General features: G+C 34.3%; 1 protein-coding gene across 3 annotated transcripts in view; it reads right to left on the bottom strand.

The window, feature by feature from the left end:
• Window positions 1-234: 234 nt before the first annotated feature.
• The window catches only part of ZFC3H1 (zinc finger C3H1-type containing), a 50,632-nt gene continuing 29,450 nt past the window's right edge, over window positions 235-21,416 (bottom strand). For 2 of the 3 annotated variants that reach the window (XM_043446255.1, XM_043446256.1), the window contains exons 17-35: window positions 20,812-20,943; window positions 20,590-20,711; window positions 19,578-19,679; window positions 19,260-19,379; window positions 17,941-18,124; window positions 16,289-16,475; window positions 14,821-15,009; window positions 13,943-14,180; window positions 10,892-10,997; window positions 10,612-10,810; window positions 9,957-10,051; window positions 5,717-5,827; window positions 5,351-5,455; window positions 5,069-5,234; window positions 3,861-3,961; window positions 2,144-2,245; window positions 1,564-1,603; window positions 1,242-1,304; window positions 235-1,113 (exon numbers count right to left, since the gene is read on the bottom strand). In XM_043446255.1, coding sequence (XP_043302190.1) covers window positions 976-1,113; window positions 1,242-1,304; window positions 1,564-1,603; window positions 2,144-2,245; window positions 3,861-3,961; window positions 5,069-5,234; window positions 5,351-5,455; window positions 5,717-5,827; window positions 9,957-10,051; window positions 10,612-10,810; window positions 10,892-10,997; window positions 13,943-14,180; window positions 14,821-15,009; window positions 16,289-16,475; window positions 17,941-18,124; window positions 19,260-19,379; window positions 19,578-19,679; window positions 20,590-20,711; window positions 20,812-20,943 — 2,500 coding nt within the window. In that variant the 3' untranslated portion in view covers window positions 235-975. The remainder of the gene's footprint in view (window positions 1,114-1,241; window positions 1,305-1,563; window positions 1,604-2,143; window positions 2,246-3,860; window positions 3,962-5,068; window positions 5,235-5,350; window positions 5,456-5,716; window positions 5,828-9,956; window positions 10,052-10,611; window positions 10,811-10,891; window positions 10,998-13,942; window positions 14,181-14,820; window positions 15,010-16,288; window positions 16,476-17,940; window positions 18,125-19,259; window positions 19,380-19,577; window positions 19,680-20,589; window positions 20,712-20,811; window positions 20,944-21,416) is intronic. The other variant, XM_043446257.1, reaches the window with a different exon arrangement.

The following is a 21,416-nucleotide window of genomic DNA, read 5'->3' as shown; positions in this document are numbered from 1 at the left end:
GGACCCACCTTTCTCATGAATTTGAAAAGACAGTGGAATGTTTTTATGGGAAAGCATGTTCAGGATAAGAAAGTGAATATCCGTATCTCCTACTTCAACCCTTTCCCACCAGAATGTGCAAAGTGAATAAAGACAGCAACATTTTTCAAAAAGTTAACTTATATTAAAAATATTTTATAAACAATTTTAATACTACAAAGTAGTATTGCCATACAAAGCAGTTCGAATATTAACTGTTCTTTAAACTGTTAAACTTTATTATAAATTAAAATTTCTTTACAAAAAAATTGCACATAATATTTGACCACTCTTAGGTTCTGATGCACTGGCATTTGCAATAGTTTCTTTAATCTTCAAGTTAAACAGTCTCGGCAAGGAGTCCAGAACGTAGAGAGGGCAATAAACCACCCTGTTAGAGCATTCAAGTGCAACTAGCAGACTTGTGGCCATGGCAGTTACACTTTCCTTAAGATGGACTGCTTAAGTTTTAAATCCTGAAATGAAGAATCTCAAAAGGTTTAAAGAGGAAAAACTAAAAGGGACTGCCGGCTTTTTACTGTAAACACAGCCCTGGAAATTAAATCCCAAACAAGAACCTCTCAGGCATCAGAGAGTGTCAAGTGAATCAGGAATAGCACAACATAAAGGAAGGGGGAAAGTAAAAAATAAAAACAAAAACAAAGCAAAATGAAAATAAATGTCAGTCACTTTGAGGAACTATACTTACGTACATGATGTTATGAGAATCTGGCAGGGCCTAGAAGCAGGCCAAACAGGAAGTTCATTTATCCAACCGAAGAGGGTCATGTTCATTGCTTCCGGTTTTGAGGATAGGATATTGTAGGGGACTTGATATGATCAGTAATGCTTGTCTGCCTTACACAGACCTTAGCCAGGGATCAGCCTAATCTTGAAGGATCATTCAAATAATTTTGGCAATTATTATAAGGACTTAGAACTGACTGCACCCAGTGTTCAGTGATTCTTGCTTTCTGTTTTGTAACTGTTTAAATTTAAGAGCTCATTTAGGCTGACTCCAATCTCTTGGCACTTGGAAACTAGTTTTCTCAGGTTATCAGTTTTACCTCCTTCTGATGCTTCAAACAAGAGTTGCTGTAAAAGACAGGGAAGCATAGAAGTAAGACTTAGCTAGATTTTGAGCATTACCACATCAATGGATATGGCACATGCAGAAAATTTATAGGAAAACTTCAAGATGAAATAAAAGATAAAAGCATTACATCTTTCCACAGTGATGCACAAAGAGGTAACTTCTGTAAGGCTCTCTGATATAAACGGTGGACCTATAAGATAGATATATATACAATTGCATCAGGAAATGTGGTGAAAAGCCCCTTTATAATCCTAACCATCTGAATGGTACTTCATAATATAATAACATTCAAGACAAAATGGTTATATTGGGTTTTGGAGTTTCCAAACATGTGGAGTTCTCAGGATGTTAACCTCTATATTTTAATCCTTTTAAATTGAGACATCAACAAAAAGGGCAGAATAACTACTTAAAAAAAAAAGGCAACCCATCTGATAATCATGGCTTACCTCTCTTTGTCCCTTTAGAACAATCTCAGCAGCAATGGCTCTAAGGAAAAAAAAAGGAATATAGAGAAGGGAAAAAAAAATTTATATATCTTTGAACAAAATGAAATATACTACCACTCGCAGAATACTGACTGTGGGAATCTGAGAACAAAACTTCCTGAAAGTAACAGGCTAAACTTCCAAGGAGGGTAACCTATAGTGAAAAGAAAAATTCAACAATTTTTATCAACTTTACAATAATAAAGCAGACCAGTGTTCTGAACATAAATTAAGGTTCATGAAAAATACTAATAATTGCTAGTAAAAAAAATACTTAGCACTAACACCTATAAAAGAAAGAAGACATCCAATTATAACAGGGGGAAAACCCTGCATTTCAAAAGAGACACTCTTAAAATGTGTTTAACAGATTTGTTTGATAACAGTATTGTTATCCACATGTCTCCTTCAAGGAAAATTAATCTAAATTAGAGATCTCTCCGGGTGGAGAAACAGATGTCATTTCAGATTTACCTGTCTGGAGCAAACCTTATAAATAAAAGCAATTGCTATAAGAACATGTACAAGATTGCTGCATTACATTTTCCAGGTGGCCAGGCATGTTGGGATATTATATGTAAACATCTTGGCTTGAAGCTTCAGAATCTGAACATTGCTTTCTTCCCATTCATGTTGAAGGAGCCTGTAAAGTACATTCAGGGAAATGAACAAAAGCATTCCAAGTATGAGGAACCTCAAATGTGCTCTATGAGCAGAATGTTTGATTAGTTATCATTTTTGATCCATTAAAGTCCATTTAGGCTATTCAGCAAGTATTTGTAGAAAGCCTCTTATTAAAATTACCCTGGGAAAGAAACATGCAAACTAGCAAAAGGTCCAGTCAAGGTCCATACCATCTTCAACAAACTAATACATATTCCTACAGGATACCAAAGCACCTTTCCAAATTAACACTCTACATGCCCCTCCTTTAAGCCCCAAGTCTTCTAAAATAATGAATTGATATATTAATAAGATTTTTTGGTATTTTTCTTTCTTTACTAAACAGAGTATACTTAATTTCCTTGAGCTAAAATGTAGTAAGTACATTGACTAATTATTAAGTTCTCTATTCTGAAAGAAATAAGACAGGAATGACTATAAGGAAATAAGAATGATCAAAAGTGGAGCTTCACCAATACAACCAACAATTAAACTACTTATGTTCCAAAATACCCACCATTACAGAAACTAGTCAACTACCACTACATTTTCTCTTTCACATGTTTTACCAAAAGTGATGATTTATAATACAAATTTCTGTAATTAACTTTGGTAGATCAGCACGCTGACTGAGAATTTTTATTACAAAACACTGCAGTGTTATTTTGTTATTTTTGTCATAGTCTTAGGCTTTTGAATTTTTTTTCAATCTCTTACATCATTTTCCCACATACATGCTAAGTGGAATGTAAACATAAAGGAATATTTGATAACTACTTTAGGCACCTTGTGTGAGTGCGTGTTCAGTCGCTAAGTCGTGCCCGACTCTTTGTGACCCCATGGACTGTAGCCTGCCAGGCTCCTCTGTCCATGGGATTTTCCAGGCAAGAATACTGGAGTGAGTTGCCATTTTCTTCTCCAGGGGATCTTCCCAACCCAGGGATAGAACCCGCTTCTCCTGTGTCTCCTGCATCGGCAGACGGATTCTTTACCACTGAGCCACCTGAGAAGTCCTTGGGCACCTTATAATCCGTAAAACAAGCTTAGAAGCATAAGACACAACTGATGCAGTGGAAATGATGGCACAAGTGGAAGCCAGAGCAGTAGTACGCAGGGCACCTTTTTAAATCAACTGTTCACGGTTAAAATGGATTTTATTATATGAGAGCAGAAAAACTACAAACATGCTCTAAAAAAAATCTAACTGAATGTATGAAATCCCTGGATGAGTGTTTCTCCAACGTCATTAGAGAGAGCTCTAACTCAGGAAACTGCATTTTAAATGAGTATCCCAGGAGATTCTGATGCATGCTAATATTTAAGAATGACTGACCTAAATGAAGTTATAGTTAACTAAAATATATATGGATGGCTGCTTTTCTCTTTCACTCTTGTCCCCTTATAATCTGCAGCTTTCTGAAGTGACCAGATTTTTACAATCACTTTTACGTGAAAAACTACATATTGCTTAACAGCTCTGAAATTAAAGTGGAATGAGGAAATAGTGAAAGAAACAACTATTCTTAGTAAGTTTTCAAGAATCATTTTATATGAAGAGCCAATACAACTGAACTGAGAATTTTATTTTTCCTTACCTCAGTGCAAGTCCAGAATTAGTTGGCATAATTGAGCAAAACCGTTCCAAGGTTTTGGAATGCTGGGTCTTTGGAACACAGCTCAAATAAAAGAAAATAACCTGTAAAAGTTGAGGGGGGAAAGGAATGCAACAAAATGTGAAATCCAATTACCTATCTATTTTTATGAGAAAACTAAAATGATCTTTAAGACATGAATGTATAAATTATAATAACGTATGATGCTGTGAGTTATAGTTCCTATCATTAATTACATTAGTGACTTTCCAAGTATGAATTAGGAAACATGATCCAGTGATGACAGCCATGGACTGAGAACACTGACAAGAAGCCAGGAGTCCGGGTTTTTATTCCTGAGTCTACCTTTACTTGCTGTGTATATCTGGGCAAGTTATATGGCTAATAATACCTGCCACATCTTGCTCATGGAACGCCTGTGTATAAATGACTTAATGTCCATAAAGTGGTTTGAGATCCTGGGATAAAGAATGGCATAGAAGTACAAAGCATAGTAATTGGTTATCCTGATTAGCAACAAAACCAACCCACCAAAAAAATAAATAAAACACAGAGATGTTTTAGTCTACACTGAGCTTTTAGCTTACACTGCACTGAATGATGGGGGTCTCTGAAAATAAAACAATTTTAAAAGAACACTTTGCTTCACTGCCTATAAGATGATGACCTTATAAATATACCAATATTCAGATTCTATTTTTAAAATTCCAAATGTCATCTGATTTCAGCTTTCTTATGTCCCATGTATGCCTATATTTGCTTGACAAAATACTGATAAATAGGGCAGCTACAACATGTAAGGACATTATTATTAATTTTAAAGTTACGGAGTTTTTCATTCAGTAAAATTTCCAATTACTCAAGAAAAATATTACTGATATTATTACAGTTACTTCTTTTGATCTTTCTTTTTTAATATGTATTAAACCTTAATATCGCTTCACTTGTGCTTCAATGTTAAATTTGCTTAAGTAGAACATAATTAATATGGCACACTTATCTTAACTGAACTTTAAAGGTCTGTTTTGAGACTTTGAAGAGATAAATAGAAAACAAGGTCAAGAATAAGAGTAAATGCTAGCAAAGTGGTCCTAAGAAAAGCTCTCCTGATATTAAACAGCAGTTTTGCTATCATTTAAGTACCCTTCTTTTGTACAAATATCTAAAGAAAAAAAGTTTTAAGCTCTTACCCTATTATGAAATTCATAGTTGGACCAGTAGTCAGCACTGCTAAAAGGAATGGGGTACCGGGCAGGGACCGTAACCAAACATCTATTCACTAAATCAGTAAAAAATTTGAATTCTTGGACTTTGTTTCTGGATCCAGCAGCTCTATTATTGGCAAAGACAAGATAACTGCCAAAAGAAAAATATTATAATTTAGAATAATTAAGCCAGTAATTCTCTAACAAGAAACCCAACCAATTTCCCTTATTTCAAACCCCATTCTTATTAAGAGGAACTAAACTTACTCCATCCAAATCTTCTGCACTATATCAGATCTCATGGCCACCCCTAATGCTGCCTCATATGCCTCCACTGTCTCTTTAATACTTGATTGAAGAGGATGACAAAGGCTGTTTAAAAAATGAAGGAAAACATTGTATGTCTACAGCTCAATTCAATTAGATAAAGGAATGACAAAGTATAAACACTACAGATATTACTACAATGGAATCCTTCTTTTGATCTTCTTTAATAATGAATAAACCTTAGCATCCCTTCAATTCTGCTTCAATGATCTTAACAACAGGTTAATTTTAATATAGTGTAATTCAGTAGTAAATAACAAGTGCAAGCCTCGTATGCATCATTTCTCTCCACAGTAGATGTCTCACCAGTATATCAGCCACAAATAAGGAACTTGGTGGTTAAACATTTCATCATCAAAATTTCCTTTACATAAACAGGCTGGAATGTCAAGTGGTCCTGGGATATTCAGGAGATACCTGAGGGAAAAAAATCATACTCTTTAAAATTATGCCTATGTACATATGGATTATTAATACTTTTTAAAAAGTCCTCAGTTTCAACTAAAATTTCCTTGAAATATTTTTATAATGTAATGAGACTTTATTTTCGGGTGTATACCGTATCATTTTGGTCACATCTCTAGCATCATATATTTATTATCTTCTACCTACTTAAATGGGATTCCCTGGTAGCTCAGTCGGTAAAGAATCTCCCTGCAATGCAGGAGACCCACGTTCAATTCCTGGGTCAGGAAGAACCTCTCTGGAGAAGGAAATGGCAACCCAGTCCAGTATTCTTGCCTGGGAAATCCCATGGACAGAGGAGTCTGGTGGGCTACATACAGTCCATGGGGTCATAAGAGTTGAACATGACTCAGCGACTAAACCACCACCACCATTTACTTAAATAACTCTTCTAAAACAAATTTAAAAAAAATTTTAGTTCAAATTAAACAAACCACCATAATCATCTAATGAAATCTAATTAAAAACAGAGAACAAATGAGACTACCAAGTATCTACAATTTTCCCACAATATCTGTACATTCTTGTAAAGAAAAAATTCGAGTTACAAAACTTGGTATCTGAAAACTGTTTCCCCCTCACATAACATACATACAAATACCACTATACTTAATTTTAGACATATCAAAGTGTATTCTATAATATACTGGCCCATAAGGCACTTGTCAAAAAGAGGTCTATGATCAAATAAGACTTGAGAAATACTGCAAAATAAAGTTTGCTCTTAAAAAGCCACAATACTAAAGGATACTAAAAACTATCTTTTTGACTTTGCTAATTCAGGTTTCCCCAATATATTTGAATCTGTGTGTATAACACTACCAGCATCTTCAGGAACAATGTTTTTAAAGGAAATACACTGATTTCAACAAGGACAATCAACTGGATTTAAAAAATTATTTCAAGGGACTACGTTTTAATGTATTAGAGAGGCTATATGGGGTTTGGGGTGGGGAAGATTGAGAGGGGAGCCATAAGATAGGGAAAAAATGGTAAACCTAGAAGTTATCATCCCAGCTTGGCCATAACTAGCTGTATCACCATGAGCTAATCACTTAACTTCTAAGAGTATCAGCTTTCCTCAATTAAAAACTGAGGTAAGTAAGAGACAATAACTTCAACTCTCATCTATGTAAGATTAACCCTACTAACAGTAAGGTGAATGAAACACCCAAGTTAATTTTTATGGTTATCTACTCATCTTCAAATTGATTTGAAACACAAGAAAATTATCCTTCTAGCTCTGTTTTTATACTAAATTTGACATGCAAAATTTTACAGTATAAAATTTATACTAAATGTTAAACATAGAAAGAGAAATGAGACTCCAATTCTAATATTACAGTTCTAAGTACTTTACAGTTTCTACTCATGAAATAAAAATATCTTGAACCTATTAAGAGCACTGACAACTATTAATAAGCTTTGGCTCTTTTATAAATTAAAAATATTTGTATCAGGGACTACCCTGGTGGTCCAGTGGTTAAGGCTCTGAGCTTCCAATGCAGAGTGCATGGGTTCAATCCCTGGTCCGGGGACTAAGTTCCCACATACCGAGTGGTGTGGCCAAAAAAATTTGTTTTATCAATATAAGTAAGTATGGCAATGCTGAATACTCTCTAACTTACTGCCATTCTCTTAATATTTGACTCAAAAAAGATTTCCTCAGTTAACAGAAATGCACTCTGTAAAGAAGGACTTCAAACTGTCTATATAAACTAAGCACAGGATATTTTTTCCTCATAATTCTTGGTGAACTGTGAATTATTTACAGTAACAAATTAATTAAGCAAAATGACTTAGTAAACAATGAGAAGATTATCTGGAGGTAGCCCACTTTCAAATTTTTATTGACCCAGAATAACTTTCTGCTTTATTAAGCTGACATCAAGAAGATCTCAACATTTTTGACCATGGCACAAACTGGCAGCATTTTCTTCAAAGCTAAAATAATTACCTTTGTGACAAAAGGAAAATCAGAATTGTCAAGTTTTAAAAAGTCTTGTTCAGCCTTGAATTTAACCTGTGCTCTGAGATGTTAAAGCAATCTAATTTAAATAAGGAGAAAGTCAGCATGGGGAAGCAGTACAATCTCTAAATTTCTCATAAAATAGTTTAATTTTTCTCTTTAACCTGCATTTCAAATTATTCTTTTGTAATTAACTGTAAGTGTTAATTTAGGTACAGCAATGCAAAAAGACCTTTAGGAAGAGTACTAAAATCACGATGTCGGAAACCAGATCTGAAAGAGACATGTGTACCCCAATGTTCATCGCGGCACTGTTTATAATAGCCAAGACATGGAAGCAACCTAGATGCCCATCAGCAGACGAATGGATAAGAAAGCTGTGGTACATATACACCATGGAATATTACTCAGCCATTAAAAAGAATGCATCTGAATCAGTTCTAATGAGATGGATGAAACTGGAGCCCATTATACAGAGTGAACTAAGCCAGAAAGATAAAGACCAATACAGTATACTAACGAATTTAGAAAGACGGTAATGCTAACCCTACATGCAAAACAGAAAAAGAAACACAGATGTACAGAACAGACTTTTGGACTCTGTGGGAGAAGCGAGGGTGGTATGTTTTGAGACAACAGCATCGAAACATGTATATTATCTAGGGTGAGACAGATCACCAGCCCAGGCTGGATGCATGAGACAAGTGCTCAGGGCTGGTGCACTGGGAAGACCCAGAGGGATGCGGTAGAGAGGGAGGTGGGAGGGGGGATTGGGATGGGGAATACACATAAATCCATGGCTGATTCATGTCAATGTATGACAAAAACCACTACAATACTGTAAAGTAATTAGCCTCCAACTAATAAAAATAAATGGAAAAAAATAATAAATAAAATCACAATGTCAATAAACTGGCAACCATCAGAGGACAGAAGAAAAGACTCAAGTCTGGTAAAGAATAGTGACCCCAAACTTTTTTTTGTCAAATTTCAAAACCTATGGCAGATAAACCATTGACTTAACAAAATGTGGGTTATTTTTGAAAATATGTTTTTATATAACATTACGATACAGAGGGGTAGGATGCAGGGAGGGGGTACCTAAGAAAAGAAAACTGCATGCAAGCATTAGACTTGCACATATAAATCCAAGACTTTACCTTTGCTCAGTATTTTCTATAAGAATACTTTTTAGGAGATATTCAGCTTAGACCTTCCTTCTCTCAGCCCTTTCTAACATAAAATAATAAAGTTGTATCATGATAAATATTTTCCTTTCAATGCTATTTTACTTAGGATCAGCAAACTACATCTATTTTCATAAATAAACTTTTACTGGAACATAGCCATGCCCATTCATTTATATACTGTCTATGGCTGCTTTCCTGCTATAAAAGCAAGGTTGACTAGTAGTGACAGACCATATGGCTTGCAAGTCTAAAATATTTACTATCTGGCCCTTAAGTAAAAAAGTCTGCTGATCCCTACTGAGAGATGAGGAGGAAGAATAAAAGAGAACTTTTTAAAAGCCTCCAAAAAACCCACTCCTTATGATGTGCTATGGTCTCTTATTGTTAGAACAAGAACTCACAGGGAAACAAATAAAGGTAGTAAATACAGAATTCTCGATAAGCTACTGAGTGATAGTTGAAAAGAAAATTCGCTCAAGGCTCTAACTCAATAAGCTTTCAGAAGTTGAAGCAGTCCTCTTCAGAATTTTTTTTTTTCAAAAAGGCATATTATTTAGATTCACTTGAAGTCACCAATCCAATAATTTGAAATTTATTTTTCCATAAATCACTGAGATTATCTCAGGATAGTTTGTTGATATAGTATTAAGTGCTAGAGTTAACAATGACAATAATTAAAAGCAGAATGGATCACCATAATGTTAATATAAAACTTCCTTTATAAGTGTTCATAATACAGAGTATAAAGCATTTTACATTTTGTGTCCATTTTTACTAAATTTTATTGCTCTTATAACAGATCTATAAGACAGTATTCAAGTATCTTAAAAAAAAAAAATCAAGTCTAAAATATAACCAATCCACCAAAAACTGGTAGTCTTTCCACTAAGCTACACCATTTCTCAGTCTTCTACAAACTTACCGAAACAGATCCAAGTTACTATACTTCTCAAACCCAGGTTTAAAGAAGGATGCAATAAACTTCCGCAAAAATGGAAGAAGATTATCTCCTCGATTCTATTTTTAAAAGAGGGAGGAGAGATATACATTAGGCTAATTAATTAATTAAAACCTTTCAAGGGAGGAAAAGGCCCACCATCAACATCACTCCCAAAATAATGAGTAGATTAGGTTTTTTGAGTAGGTGGAGGTAGAGATGAGTTTTGTATTTTGATCTCCAGACTCAACTAACCAATAAACAGCTTAACATCCAATATACCACAAGCAAATTCATTCACCAATTTCACCAATTAGGCATTAAGCTCTATTACATGTTTGGCTCTGTGCTAGGTGAGGAGTAGGGGAGCTCCCTTCCCTCTAGGAGTTCTTAGTATAGTATATAAAGCAGCCATAAGCAAATTTACAATGTGATACAATGGCTGAACTATGGATGGGGTATTCTGTAAGAAAGAGAAGGAATACCTAACACAGTTTGCAAAGGGCAGACAATCAGTAAAACATCCTGGAGAACCTGATGCCTGAAACATCTTAAAGGACAAATGAATGTGAAACAAAAACATCATATTTAAGAATTATGGAAAACAAAGAATTTTTTTCTTTTCTTTTTTTTTTTTTACCTGTAAGATGAAGAATTTGCATGTATGATAAAAAACCTCTGCATTCTGAGGATTTTTTTCAAATGCAGTAAGCCACACTGCCCTGGCTTTGTCAAGCTGATTCATTTTCAAATATAAAGCAGCAAGGGATTCCAACAACTGGCAGTTCATGGGACATGATTCCAATAAACATTTACAAAGCTCCACTGCGGCCTCATACCTTCACAAGAAAAATACACATCTTAACACATGAAAAATTGATTTTTAATATGAGGTTAACTGCTCGTCAATTAAGTTTTACCTCTCAAGAAGCTGGTGCAGAACAATCATGTTTGTGTAAAGTGGGACACAGGTCTCTACTCTCTCCTCAACAGTGAGGCTCTCGTCTGTGCAAGCTTTCACCGCATCTACTCAAAAACATCACAAAAACATGAATCAAATACTAAGTGAATTTTTCTTCTTTTGTTTGACCATATCTTATTCACCTTTATTAAGCTCCTGGCTTTCACCTAAAGGAGATATTTCAAATTATCTCCAAACTCCTAAAACTGATCTCTTATCCTCACTTTCCTGTTAAGAATAAAACATCCATTATTAGCTCTTGCATCTAAATATATATCTTTGCATTTACACTAGATTCCTGAAAAATTATATCAAGAAAATTAAAGAATGAATTATCTTTTCATCTTTCTCTCACCTGCTTCAAGAGGCCTTGCTCTGCTAATCTACAGTCATTTAAACATAGCCCCCAAACTTGATTTTTTTTTTTCCAGTTTTCTGTCATGGTTAACACTTTCCCTATCTTTTTTTTTTTTAACTTTTTTTTTTAATTATGAAAGTATGGTAATACATTTGCAGGACAATTGGAAAACACAGAACAGAGTTACATATAGTTCTATATACTACAATTTTTTAAGTAATTAAGATTTTTAGTAGGAGTTTCAATATCAAACTCTCAAAAATTAATAGAATGAATATAAAGGCAAATAGAAGGATACAGTAGACCTGAAAAGCACTATGAACCAATTCAGCATAATTAAGATTCATACAATTCTTTACTCTTTCAGAACACTTGTCCCTTTATGAAGAGTCCTTTACTTGATCTGCTCCTTAGAGAATAGTCCTCCATTGCTTCACTCTGCACCACTGTCTCCATTTCCTTCTTGCCCAATAGTGACATGACTTCTCAGATTTGCTAAGTTAAACTTAGCAGACTTGCTAAACTAAACTTCTCAGATTTGCTAAGTGAAAGCCACTCTGAAATAGCCCTTGTGAAGTTAGCTTGTAAGTATCCTCTCTCAATAAATCTATCTTTATATTAGCATTTGATAATGTTCTTCTTCTTCTTAATTTCTGCTTGCTTCTGCTTCTAAGAGATTGTATTTTTTCTTGGTCTCATTCAGTGACTTAATTCTCTCTTTGACCCCTTACTGCTGTATTTTTAAATCTCCATTTCCTTGAAGGAAGTATCTCATAGCTTCAACTACTGAATAACTTAAGTGTGGGAGCACATTAAAAATTGCAAAATACTACATAATACAATAATTTCTATGTTGGTAACTTTCAAATCGATTTCTCTCCATAACTGCCCAATTAAGGTACACTTCCTAGTTTCCTTCTAGCAACAAGGATTTCTACTTTGGCGACCAATTATCAGTCACACCAATTATCATTCACACTCTAACTAGCAGTCTTTCTAATTCACCAGTTTTCTATTAGCATACTTTCCTTTTCCTGGTCTCAAAACCCTGAAATCATCTTTGACTATTTTTTCTCTTCTTCCCTGATATTTCATCTGTCTCTTAGATATCTCCAATAAATACTCTTTCCCAGGTTACTTTCTTTAATGCCTCAGTTATGGCCATTGGCTTCTGGTTGGTTTTCCTACCTTTGGTATCATTTCTCTCCAGCACATTCTTTCTTTCTTAAAGATTCTCTATTGCTATCAAACCTACCACACAAAGTTCTTGAAAACCTAGTATCATTCCACTTATCTAGTTTAATTGCTACTATTCTTTATCACAAAAGTCTCCCTTTGATTGGAGAAGGAAATGGCAAGCCACTCCAGTATTCTTGCCTGGGAAATACCATGGACAGAGGGACCCCGGCAGGCTGAAGTCCGTGGGATTTACAAAAGAGTCAGACATGACTTAGCAACTAAACATCACAACTCATTTTGATAAGGACTTCCTTCTTCTAATTTCTCTTTAAATACATTGCACCAATTCTTATCTGTTTGTTGCTTTTTGTTTACTTACTTCCCCTAATAGGAATGTCCTTCTTTTACTTTTTTCTTCCCTAGTTTATTCAATGAACATTTACTAAGCACTCAGTATGCTGCAGAGGCCCTTGAGAAACAGAAATAAAACAAAGAGTCCCAGCTTCAAGAATGAGCGTCACTATGTCAGTCACATCATAATCAAGCTTCAAAGTGCAGCTCCAAGTCCTAAGTGTTCTATGAAGACATACTTGATCGTGCCAACCTGCAATAACCTCTTCCCTTTAGGTTTATGGCCTGTACCATGTAATTCTCTAAATCACAGATCCCAGTCTCTTCTCTAAGCACAGAATTTAGACTATATGCTAAGTTATACTTCTCACATGTTGATTGATGTTCTATGTATAGATTTTATCTTCTGACTAGGCGATATACTTTTTATTAGAAGGGAACAGGCTTTAAATCTTATTATTTCAAAGCAGATACCTTGGTTAGTACAGAGAGGAATCAAACCCAACTGACTGAGGGAGAAAATACTAACTACTTGAAAAAATAAGGTATTATCTTTTAAATTTCACATTGATTGCTTTACAAAATTTACCTGGTTCTGTGATTCAATCAACTCATTAAACCTATGTAAACATGCTGTATTATTTACATGCTTAGCTGAAACCCTTTGCCGGGTAATCAGAAAACCTATGTAATGTAGTACAGTTCCTGGTTTTCACACATGACCGTGCTCACCTTATCTGATTTAATCTTTAAAGCATTTATATAATAAAACTACAGGGGCTTCCCTGGTGGTCCAGTGGTTAAGAATCTGCCTTGCAACGCAAGGGACACCAGTTTGATTCCTGGTTCAGGAAGATGCCACATGCAGCAGGAGCAACTAAGCCCATGTGCCACAACTACTGAAGCCCGCACACCTCAAGAAAGAGCAGCCCCCACTCACTGCAAGTAGAGAAAAGCCTGCGTGCAGCAACAAAGACCCACCACAACCAAAAATAAACATAAATAAATCTTTTATAAAAATACATAAAACTACAATTTGTAATATATAAATTTGTTTCACTTTATTATGAAGAATAAGCAATAAGCTGATGTTCTAAATAATTTATAAATGTTTATATTTACCTTCAAATACTGCTAACAACATGTCAGGATTAGTCTTTACATCTTGAACTGCTTGCCACGGCATTACAAATGGTTCTATGTTAACAATTCTTGAAGGATTGGCATTAGATGGATCATAAAATTTTGAAGGGAGAATGTTGAATTCAATAAGATGTATGTAGGCCAGCCATGCCAAACATCGATCACTTGTTTTAAGGTATTCAGCTACTATTCCATCATTAGCCAATTTCAATGCATTCTAGGTAAAATGGAAAAATAATCTGAAGATATTTTTTAAAATATTCCTAATAAGATTCAACTGCAAAGGCAAAGAAGATTAGAAGTGTTTTATTTCTTTGGCATGATTCTTAAATAGCTAAGTCCAACTTCTGATAGTCACCAATTTTTTAAATGAAAAAACTCTTTAGAGAGATCAGTAACAGATTAACATAATTTTCACTATACTAAGGCTTATGACAAATTAATGAAAAGGTTAAATTTATTTGTATATTTAAAGTGTCTTAATATTCAAAATCTAGTCAGAATAAAAATGACAAACAAAAAACCCCACCACACCTATATAGAAGATTTTCACTATGGACTAATCCCCTTAATGATGTGAATCCCTAGAATATTGAAGTTTATTCTGGTGGATACTTAACAAGTATTATTTTCATTTAAACTTCATAAATATTCTAAAGAGTGTTCTAAAGATTTTTATCCCTACTAAATAAGCAAAGGAGGAAACAGTCACAAACTTGCCCAAATTCACACAACTTACTAAAAAGTGGCAAAGATTCAAATCTAAAGCCTCATCATTAAGCAATGCTAGCTCTACTGTTTTAAACCTTTAAAAAATTCTCTACATAATGCCATTAAATGCTGTAATAAATGCTTACCTGTAAAATTGCAAGTGCACTCTGGCATCTTCCAGTAAATATGTGCAGCTGAACTCTGAACAAAAGAGCCTCTAAAAGTTGAAAGGACAGAGTATCTGATGCTTCCTTCTTGGCTGCTCCCATGAGAAATTCCACCATTCTCTCACATACGTAATCTTTTTCTTCAAAGGTGCTTTCCAGGTGCAGAAACTGTCCAAATGGATTTCAGATGATTACTCCTGCTTCACAAGAATAATCTAATACTATAGATTTTTCACATTTTACTAAGAAATTGTCATATATTAAAAATTCAATTTCTGCAAAAAGGATAATTACAAATATGTATAAACCCATCTTCCAGTACTAAGTTGGATAGTGGAATCAGATAACAACTAAAACAAGAGAGATATACTGTTGGAATTACCATTGAAGCCATTTCACCTTTGATTGAATCAATAGATAAATGGCAGCAAGACCACAACAGATCTTCAAAAGCTCATGTGTTTATGACCATATACAATTTGCACTGCTCAGGTGTGTGACTGTATAAAAATTTCGAGAATAAAATTCATATAAGAAATATGTGACAAAATAACTGCAAGAATTAAGAAGTCCTTTAAAGATCAAACAACTTCAGGAAAAACATTACACACTCTAACTTGAGTTGATCAACAGCACTAATTTTGATATAAAGCTTCTGGTTAAAAATCAAGCATTTTTCACTGTCTAAATCTATTCAGTGAGTTAGTAGAATAAGAAAGCGTTATGTTCATTCATTAAGGGATATTATGTTATCCAAATCTATCTGTTCCGAATTTCAGTTAGCAAGTAAATGATAGATCTGACAGCCATAGGTTTATATGAAAGTTTATCTGAATCTAATAATTCCTGAGTTCAGCCAGTAAAACTTAACATATCAATGAATATTTAGAAGTGGAGTAATCATAATTTTAAGCATAGGTAGGCAACATTCCATTTTCTCAGAGAATGAGGAAAAACTTTTTCACCAAATCTTTTTAATTTGGCAAGGTTCAATATTAGTATGATTTACAGATTATTTTCATAAGTAATGAGAACATAATAAAAAGACCAAAATGTTTTCTGGCCTTCATGAATATGTTAAAAAAAAATAAAGTTTTTAAAAATTATTTTCAGGTACTTAGCAAAAATTCACTTAATGTGTCCAAAATAAAATTGCTTATGAATAGGTAAGCGTGAAATGCTTTAAAATGTTTATCTTTTTTCATTACCAATAAAGTAAACAACAACAAAAAAACACCTCTTCACTAAATACTGTCTTCTTTTTTAGTTTAACTTAATCCGGACCCAGAGAAGTGGTTTTAAGGTTACTGGACAGTGAAAGTAAGCTTATTATTATATCTGTATGCAGACAAAACATATAATCTATGAAGTTACATATCAATATTTAAGATGGCCTGAAGAATTATTTGATAATGCACACACACACAACTTTATTGTTTCTACTCACAGTCCAAAAGCTTTGATAATCAGGAGCATATTCAACAGCTGTTTCACACATTTCCTGCACCTCCTCCTTGGTTCCTCTTTTTGAGAACAGTCTGAGATAATGACACCAAATTTCTGGATTGTCTTTGTTGTTTTCCAAAGCTCGAGCCAGAACATTTAAAGCCGAATCCAAGGACTCTGAACACAGCCTACGTATTTGAAAGAAAAGGTATTTGAATGCTTGAAAATACTTTTAAAAAAATCAGTCTGTCTAATAAGTCAACTTTTAAATTCCATTTTCTATTAGAACCTACCAAGGAGCTAGAATCACCTATGATAAAGAGAAATAGATTAAAATTTTATATCACATTTGTCCAAAAATGTCCTAATTTTCCCATAAAGCCAACAATTCCTTTTTAAGTGCATGTTCAAATGTGCATTTACCAGATAAAAATATGGTGTTGTAAAACCACTAGATCATCAACTTCAAATGTGCTTTCTGTCCATATTCAGTAATATCTCATGATTTACAGTGGTTCTCAAGGCCAGCTACTACCAGCAAAAAGTAATCAAGGCTTTCAATATAATAGTTCTTTTCAACAGTCAAGGGCTTGCTGTCTCTTGGAGAAGAAAATTGTCTCTCATGATCCTATTCATAAAATAATGTACAGTTTTTGGGCCTTCGTTCAGTAAATGAGTCAGAAAACAAAACACTTTTAACTTATCCCATTAACATGAAAATGACACACAGAGCAAGTTAAAAAGCACCATATTCAGGCATGTGTGATGTACTAGCACTTTGTAGTGCTACCTTAAAAAAGTTTTTATACCAAGTTTTTAGATAAAGCAGCCTTTAAAATCTAGGGCTTCCCTGGTAGCTCAGAGGTTAAAGCGTCTGCCTGCAATGCGGGAGACCTGGGTTCGATCCCTGGGTCCGGAAGATCCCCTGGAGAAGGAAATGGCAACCCACTCCAGTATTCTTGCCTGGAGAATCCCATGGACGGAGCAGCCTGGTGGGCTATAGTCCACGGTGTTGCAAAGAGTCGGAAAAATAAACCTATTATAATTCCAAAATTATAGCAATAATTATTACTCCTGGTCATAAAAGATTATTTCTGCAAACCTATCAATAAGTAGGAGTCAGAAACATAATTATGTAATAGGAGTTGTCATTTTTGAGATAAATTAATATTTATCTTATGTGAATATACATAATGTAACACTAACAGAAAAGTCAGTCCACCAGAATTTAGAGGTTCTTAGACAAACTTTAAATCTCTAAATGATAATTAACATGAAATTTAACCTGTTACACTGTGACTTTATCAAAATTTTATTAAGAGACCATGACTACCTGACTTCTTAAAAAATGCAATGATTAATTCTTGGACGGCTCAGAATTTACTGTTTTAACTGATACTACTTTGAAGTAGCCTACTTAAGTTAAAGATTGTAGCTAAATTATTACCCATACACTGAGCCATGCACATAACTCAAGATGTAATCTTAAACTTTTTCTAACAGCTTTTAAACAATTAAGTACTTTTCGCTTTGTCAAAAAACAAAGGCTCCATTGATACTAGGAGGGAAACCTGATTACCAGAGATGAAATAAACCTCAAACATAAAAATATAAAAGTGCAACAGCTTACACAAAGATTAAAAGGAGACCTACCCCTCATTTTGGTTCAAGTACTTGTATGCAAGCTTGAGCCAAAGTTGTACATGAGAAGGATTTTCAAGCACACTTGCTTCTAAATTAGCAATGTCATCAGTCTCATTTGTAAAGTATCTGACATCATCCGGAGTGACAACTGTATCCAGAGCTGGAACATTTACCCGGTTCTCTGGCTGGAAGGCTATGAGGAAAAGTAAGTTAGCCTCACAATTTCTCTAGTCCACAAACCTAAGGAAAAAACCAGCTTCATCTCTCAAATAATTTTATCAATAAAAATCTAAAGCTTATAGCTTTAAACCAAATCAGTCATATAGATTATTGTCCAAATCAGGACACTTCTAAGAGTAAAAAGGGGTGTTATTATAAAAATAACACCAGGACAACAGATATAAAGTAGGACTCTTCTGGGCAAACAAGAAGTATGACCTCCCTACTCTAAGGGTAAATGATACCAACTGATAATTCACATTCATTAAGTTTTAAGAGAAAATTATAATTTATGAAGATTATATATTCCACTACATTTAAATTAGAGAAAAAGTGTTAATGTAAGTAAGTACATAAGAACACATCTTCTAATCTACAAATAGTATGTAATTATGAAAATCTGAGATTGTAACGTAAGATGTGCCTGACAGTAAAGCACTCATTCACACATTACTTTGTTCACTCATTTAATTCATTCATTCTGTGAGCCTACTGCATGTCAGAAAACACAGACTCAAAGATGAAACAAAACAGAATGCCTGTTCTCAAGAAGGACATATAGGCCAGGCAGTAGTTCTCAAATGGGAGCAGTCTCCCCACTCAAGTAGGTTTAGCAATATTTAAAGCCTTCACATTTACCAAAGGGTGATCCTTGCATTTACTGAACATGGGTCATGGAACCACATTCCTGTTACATAAGGGGTAGTCTTGCATAAGGAAGAATTATTTGCCTTAAACACCAAGCAGCATCACTGCTTTTTAAAAATGAAAAATTTTAAAAGGCTAGTAAATTATACCAAGGGGTTTCCCAGGTGGAGCTAGTGGTAAAGAACCTGCCTGCCAATGCAGGAGATGCAGGAAACACAGGTTCAATCCCTGTGTCGGAAAGATCCCCTGGAGGAGGAAATGGCATCCCACTCCAGTATTCTTGCCTGGAGAATTCCATGGACAGAAGAGCCTGGCAGGCTATAATCCATGGGGTCGCAAAGAGCCAGATACAACTGAACAATTGAGCGTGCATCCACAGATTATATCAAAAGATTAGCAAAGTTTTAGACAAAGAAATGACACCACCATTTAATGATTCTGGATCTTAAATTACTTCTTACCATACTTAATTGGTCCTGTAGACTGTTCCTCATCACTACTGAAATTGTTCTCTGAAATAGGTTTTCTCCAAAACTTTGGCTTCCACTTTCTTTTATCTTTGTAGGTTGTAAATGGAGGTGCTAAAGTAGATAGGAGAAGACTGTTATTTAACAGAACTAGTCTTTTACAGTTCTGAAAGATAACCAGTGTTCAAAAAGAGCTAAATTTATTCTATCATGTTACTCAGAAACAATAAATATATTTTTTATACAATGCCAAAAATTTGTTCTCATAAACTATAAGGTCCTTTTGTGTAAGAGAAAGATATATATACTTACTATGGCCTTTACTTTCATTGATATTGCTCACAAGGAGAACAGCCATCTGGTCCATTGACATTCGATCTTTGTTTACTCCAAAAAGTTTCTCAACATATTTTTCTGAAATTAGAGCAATGTTATCTTCATAAGAAGTATAAAAAACACAGATTAAAGAGATGAGGCTAATTAAAGAGTATGAAGAAGAGAACAGTTTAAAAATTAAAGGTACTAGTCAAAAACATCTATGGCTTCTAAAGGGCAAGGCCTACATTATCTCAACTAAAACAGCAAACCCTACCATATTACGTACCCCAATTTGGGTTGAAAAAAAAGTAAACAACCTAAACAAGTGAAAATTAAGGTCCTTAATTAGGAATGATTAAACAGATTGTTTTGTTACAATCACTAAGAATTGTGATTATACTGAATTTAACGAATATCAATTTCCTTACTTCCAAAAGACTTGTAGTTTAAGGTTTAATATTTGGCAGTAAATCTGGGGAAAAGCTTAACAACATTTACACACAATGTCTGGCAGTAATCTACACTTTCTACAATGTCAAACTGTATAAAGTTCTTTTTTACTTCATTGTAGAATTCACCTACAGTCATCTCAACTTCCAATCCCCTCTATTTCTAAAAGGAATAAAAATAGAGTCTTTTAAAATCATCAGTAAAAGTTCTGCAGCCATGTTAGCACACTCTTTTTAAACTGAAACAGTCAGATGAGCTCCGTGGAGAGTTTCCTACAATGATGGAAATGCGCCACATCTGCACTGTCTTACTGGTAAGCTACTGACCACGACTGAGCTCAAGAGTGGCTGCTAAGCCCTTGAAATGTGGTCAGAGTGACTGAGGAAGTGACTTTTTATTTTAGTGACTACTGTACTGGACAGAGCAGACCTAGATAAGGTGTCACAGATAACTGTACTGAATTTTTATAGCTATTTAAAGATACCAACAACTGAGTATAAAAGGTTTAAATTGCCTAAATTCAATTTTCACTTGGGAAACAAGAGGTCTTTAAAACCTGCTGCAGCAGCAATTTCTTCATCAGTGCTTCCTTCTGAACAACCAATCAAAGACAGATTATATGACAGAACATCCTGGAATAGCTGTTTTCGGCTAAGTGTATAGTCTTGTGTATGCTGCCTAAAATAACAACACAGAAAAGATAATCATGTATATGTCAAAGCTAATGACCAAGACTGGCTTTTAAATTATAAAATGTTCACAAATGTAAACTACTCACCACTGACAATCATCATCATTACATGTTCCTGTTAAATCGAAACGGCAGAAACACTGATCCGGGTCGATCATGTTACTGAATGATACTGAGCTCAGGGGAAGTTTTTCCTTGGTTCGATAGTAGGGACTAAATCTAAAACGAGAGGCACATTACGATGCTCCACAAACAGTCCTCAGAAAATTTTACATTTTTTCATTTTTTTCTTTCTCAAAGTGTTGATACTCTGAGTTTACTATTTATTTAATTACTTAATAGTAAAATTAACTCTAGAAAACAACTAGAATATCAAGTCACAAGGACAAACTACTTCTACACTCAGGACATAAAATACCTGAAATAGAAAATAAAGAACAAAAATATCCTAGGGTTTTCAAAGTAGTGTTTTCTTACCACATAATAAAATGCTATATAACATTGGTATTTCTTCTACATATTACCAGCCACCCAGAAAACCAAAGAAAAAGTCTATACTACCAGGTAGGTGCTTTGTGATTTTATGATTAAATCATACCAATTTAACAGTTTCACAGATTCTAATAAAACCATGCCAATTTAACAGTTACACAGCTTCTAAAGAGTTTCAAAAAAAAAACCAAACCTGCCAA

This window comes from Cervus canadensis, chromosome 25 (assembly GCF_019320065.1).
Source record: "Cervus canadensis isolate Bull #8, Minnesota chromosome 25, ASM1932006v1, whole genome shotgun sequence".
Classification (NCBI taxonomy): Eukaryota; Metazoa; Chordata; class Mammalia; order Artiodactyla; family Cervidae; genus Cervus; species Cervus canadensis.
The sequence above is the reverse complement of the archived record's forward strand: the minus strand, read 5'-3'. Positions and strand labels throughout refer to the sequence as shown.